This window comes from Asparagus officinalis, chromosome 8, assembly GCF_001876935.1.
Source record: "Asparagus officinalis chromosome 8, Aspof.V1, whole genome shotgun sequence".
Taxonomy (NCBI): domain Eukaryota; kingdom Viridiplantae; phylum Streptophyta; class Magnoliopsida; order Asparagales; family Asparagaceae; genus Asparagus; species Asparagus officinalis.
The window spans coordinates 56557681-56562659 of record NC_033801.1 but is presented as its reverse complement, the minus strand read 5'-3'; the positions used below and the strand labels follow the sequence as shown (position 1 = coordinate 56562659).

Here is a 4979-nt window from a genome sequence, read left to right as displayed (position 1 = left end):
CCCTGTCCCGGCCCAACACAATTTTCCACATAAATTTTCACTCTTTCATAAATTGAAAATTTTAGGGCCGTGAGGATCGCCTGGTCAGAGAGTCAGCAACAGACAGAGAACCACACAAGCATAATTCCAAGTACACGTGGCAACAATCTACTGGCTGGAAATCATCTAAAGAACCTGTGGCCTTTTCCGTACCTCAGCCTTCTCAAGCTCTCGGTCACCATTATCTTTCTAGAATCCCATTTCTATTTTCATCACCACAAAAAATAAAATATTATGTAATAACCCCTACTTCTGTGTTTATTTGCAGACGAGCTATCATAAAGATCAAGGTTTTTCCGTTAATATCGTAAAACAAAGGGGTACATGATGACACTCTTGATCCTCTACTAATATCCACTCACCGCGAAATCTCCTCTTACGATGGGCTGAGAGTTTCTCTGCTTCAATAAGCTCAGAGGAACTCCCTCCCTTTTCGAAACCCTAACCCTAATTACGTCCATTTTCTTTGAATTTGTCAGTGAATTCTATCGAAAACTGCGCCGGTGATGGATCTCAGTGCCAAGTTCAGAGCGATCGATCTTCGATCGAGCTTTCTCTCAGGCTCGGCGATTCGCCCGCGATTGAACCCTATTACAGCTCAATCCAGGCGAAGTCATCTCTCTTTCTCGAAAAAAGGTAGCTTTACTAACTTTGGAGCAAGAAAACCTAGGGTTTCGGCTAGGGTTGCGACTGAGACTTCGGTTTCGGAAGGTGAAACCGAGACTGACATTGAATCCCTCTTCTCTGAGAGCTCGATTGATGATAGCTCCAAGAAACAAGGGAAGAAGAAGTCGAGTACTGGCGCTTCGAGCATTTCTTCAGGTATTAGGTTAGAAAACGTTAGTAAAAGTTTTAAGGGAGCGACTGTGTTGAAAGATGTTAGCTGGGAGGTTAAGAAAGGGGAGAAGGTAGGGTTAGTTGGTGTTAATGGCGCTGGTAAGACCACTCAATTGAGGATAATTGCGGGTTTAGATGAGCCAGATTCTGGGAATTTGATTAAAGCCAAGGAGAATATGAAGATTGCGTTTTTGAGTCAGGAGTTTGAGGTTTGTCCGAGTAGGACGGTGAAAGAGGAGTTTTTGAATGCTTTTAAGGAGGAGATGGAGGTTGCGGAGAGGTTGGAGAAGGTTCAGAAGGCATTGGAGGGGTCAGTGGAGGATTTGGAGCTGATGGGGAGGCTGTTGGATGAGTTGGATTTGCTGCAGAGGAGGGCAAGGGATGTTGATTTAGATGCAGTTGAGGTTAAGATTAATAAGTTGATGCCGGAGCTAGGGTTTGCACCGGAGGATTCAGATCGGTTGGTTGCATCGTTTAGTGGTGGGTGGCAGATGAGGATGTCCCTTGGGAAAATTCTACTTCAGGTATATAACTTTTCCAGATGAGGATGTGGTGACATCTCTCCTTTGTCTCATTTTTTTTGGTAATGGTTTTATTCTGCTTCATGGGCATTGGAATGAGGGAATATTTTCCTTACGTGTAACATGGAGTAAGCCATGCATCAAATTTGATTAGTTAGATATCATAAGCGAAATGTCTTATAAGTTCTACTCTGCTCTTTAGTCCTTTGTCACAATAGTGAGAGGGATATTGTCCTTATACATATATGCCTAGGAAACTAACTTCCCAAGCATGATTAGATTATCTTAACTGTTTAATCGACGTATTTCATGAAGAAAAGTAGATAAATGAACTGAACATAACTATAAAGTCAATAAAATAGCCTCTTTGTTTGCTTTCCAACATCCATGAATCATGTTTGTAAATTTAACCATGATTGTAAGTTTTAGTGGATTTTAAACTAGAATTGTCTCATCGAAATTCTGAAATTACTTAGCTTTCTAGGAATCTCGGCTTGGGTAGAAGACTTAGCACCCCCTGCCTAGCACCTGAGAGCCGCTTTGATTTATTCATGAAATTAGAAAAAGCTTTGAGTTTGATGGCTATAGAAACAAATTGGCAACAATCTCAGAGGTTGTGGGGGAGAACATATGAAATAAGGAAAACTGAGAAAAGTAGTAGATATTTTCTGTCAGGAGTTGGCAAAATTAATATGACTAAAATGATCTGAAACAGACACCTCCTCTTAGTGAAACATCCTCTTTTAGGTACTCCAATGTGGTGACCTTTATCCATGCAAGTGCTTTTCGAGAAACAGGTGGTCACTGGTTGCTTGGAAGTCATGTTGAGTGGGCAAGTTTATTTGTAATTACCTTAGCATGTTCACTTGTTTTTATCAGCCAGTGGTAAAGGAGACTCAAACAATGCAAAGAATTAAATGACTACTGATATATGTGTTATCTAGTCTTCCATCTAAGTATAGTTGTATTCTAGCCATAAACATAATTGATATAGGTCCTGGAGTAAATTGTTACCCATCCCCCGTTATTGTTTTCTCGATTTACAGATTCCATTCCTTGTTGTAATTTTATCCATCACATATTTGTAAGATGTGTATTGAAGTAAGCTGGGACATTTGAAAATCTTTCTTATTTTTGCTAAATCTGTTATTTCATCTTGATCTTATTTAATTCTAAGCTCGGACGTGGAGGGAGTGATTTATGCCATATCCATTGTGATTCAAATCTAAAAACAGTGTATGACCAAATCTCAAGGCATTTTGATGTTTTAATCTTTATATAAACATTCTAGTTTGTCTTCACCTTCCTCTATTTTTCTTAAACAGTGTAATTATCCTTGCCCTGACATTAGTATGATTAAATTCATGTTACGTATTTTTTATATCATTAAAATTTCTTTCTTCATGCTTTTTGTAGTACGTGCCTTTTCATTTCATGCAGTAACTTTCAGGAACCTGATTTATTACTCCTGGATGAGCCAACAAATCATCTTGATCTGGACACAATTGAATGGCTAGAAAGTTATCTTCAGCAGCAGGCTGTTCCAATGGTCATCATATCTCATGACAGAGCTTTCTTGGATCAATTATGCACAAAAATTGTAGAAACAGACATGGGAGTATCGAGGACATTTGTTGGGAATTATTCTGAGTATGTGTTAGCAAAGGATGCATGGGTGGAAGCTCAATATGCTGCATGGCAAAAGCAACAGAAGGAGATTGAACATACAAAGGAATTAATTAGCAGATTGGGAGCTGGAGCTAACTCTGGCAGGGCTTCTAGTGAAGAAAAGGTATTCTTTCTTCTTTTGAGATTTTTTTATACAGTCTACCAACAATATTATGTAACAAGCGGTTCATCACATCCTTTCATGTTCACGTTGGCTGCCTTACTAAGTCTCTCTAGAGTTCCTAGCATCATGAACATAAGTTTATGATGAACTGTTCTATATTGCGCTGGAGGATTGTTTGTTGCTTGTGTATCTGAAATCATACGTGCTCTAGTCATGCTATCATATACAGCTTACCGTATGTAGCAAGCATAATGTCATTTTTTGGATTTTGGGTTAACTAAATCATGTTTTTCTTTGGCACACTCACCACTTTGCAACTCAAATAAACTCTCATCTTGTACAAGGACCTTCCGGAGGGATATTGGGCCTGTTGGTCGGTCACCTGTTGTGAACTTCATTTGTTTCATCTAATTTGGATGTGTTATTTCCTATATTCTCTATGATGACCACAATACATTGGTCAATTGGATGCAAATAGTCTTGTTTGCTGATGTCAAAAGACTTAAAACTATTAGCACTTTGCAATAATTTGTTCACAACCTGATATTATGACTTTTAGGACTTCGCAATAATTCGGTCACAACCTGATACATGTCCTCTTTATATAATTTTTTTAATCCACATTTACTATTTTTCTAATTTGATCAACACAGAGCAGATTAATCATTGAAAATATGTGTACTTTAGGCGTTTCTTTAAACCACTTCAAAATGTCTTTGTCAATTATAGCTGTGAGCTGAGATAGAAACCATCATTAAGTTAGACACTCCTATGTGTTTTATAGGCTTTAGCCCAGCAGCACAGTATTGACATTGGAAGTTAATATTTGATCTCAAGTGCAGCAATTTTTTACCCCCCCCCCCCCAACCCCAACCCCAACCCCAACCCCACACCCAAAAAAAAATCCACTGCATTCTACTGGTGGAAGAAGCTGTTTCGTTTTAGTTCTTGTTCTTTTTAAGGAGGGCAAGTAAATTTTATGGAATAAAATATCGTTGTACATTCTTGAGGTGCTACCTGCATGGTGCCTAATATAAATACATAGTTTATTGAAGTTGTTCTTACACTGTATTCTATATTTACCATGTTCATATCTTTGATATGCGAGAACAATCCTGTATAGTTTACATTATTTTCGCTGTACACATTTTCTTTCTGTGACAGTAGTTGATTCAGGTCAAGTCTTAGTTTGTACATGGCGAAAACGGACTGCCAATTGTAAAGGCCAAACCATTCTTCTTGAAAAAAAAAAACTATCTTATCTAGAGAAAAGTGCTACAAATTTGGAGTGATATTTCCATACCACTTATAATTTCATCTTTTGTGCCTGCTGGGTATTTGAATTCCATTCTCTTTTTTAATCCTGATTTTCACTTTTAGTTATATAGTAGGTTCTCACAAACCTAACAGTTTCTCTGATGCAACATCATTATATCAGAAATTAGAGAAACTTCTTGAAGAAGAGAGAATCGAAAAGCCTTTTGTGAGGAAACAGATAAAGTTTAGATTTCCGGAGCGTGGAAGAAGTGGGAGAACTGTCTTGATGATAAAGAATCTCCAATTTGGGTATGGAGATGATGAGGTCAGTAAACCTTAGTTATACACAATTAGCTTTTATTGATAATGCTTTCATATGCAATTGAAAATCATGCATAAACTTTACAAAAGGATTTCTGGTTCAGAACTCCATCTTTTAGTAAACTTCACCTTTCTTTCATGTTCAGATGTTGTTTAACAAGGCAAATCTTTTGGTTGAAAGAGGTGAAAAAATAGCTATTCTCGGTCCAAAT

The 4979-nt window shown here is 37.8% G+C and overlaps 1 protein-coding gene across 1 annotated transcript in view; it reads left to right on the top strand.

The window, feature by feature from the left end:
* LOC109819486 (ABC transporter F family member 5-like) overlaps positions 400–4979 on the top strand; it is a 7234-nt gene continuing 2654 nt past the window's right edge. Inside the window, exons 1-4 of the mRNA XM_020385221.1 lie at positions 400–1400; positions 2848–3189; positions 4628–4771; positions 4914–4979. The exon at positions 4914–4979 is cut by the window's right edge and continues 105 nt beyond it. Of these exons, the coding sequence (XP_020240810.1) occupies positions 546–1400; positions 2848–3189; positions 4628–4771; positions 4914–4979 (1407 nt within the window). The 5' untranslated portion in view covers positions 400–545. The remainder of the gene's footprint in view (positions 1401–2847; positions 3190–4627; positions 4772–4913) is intronic.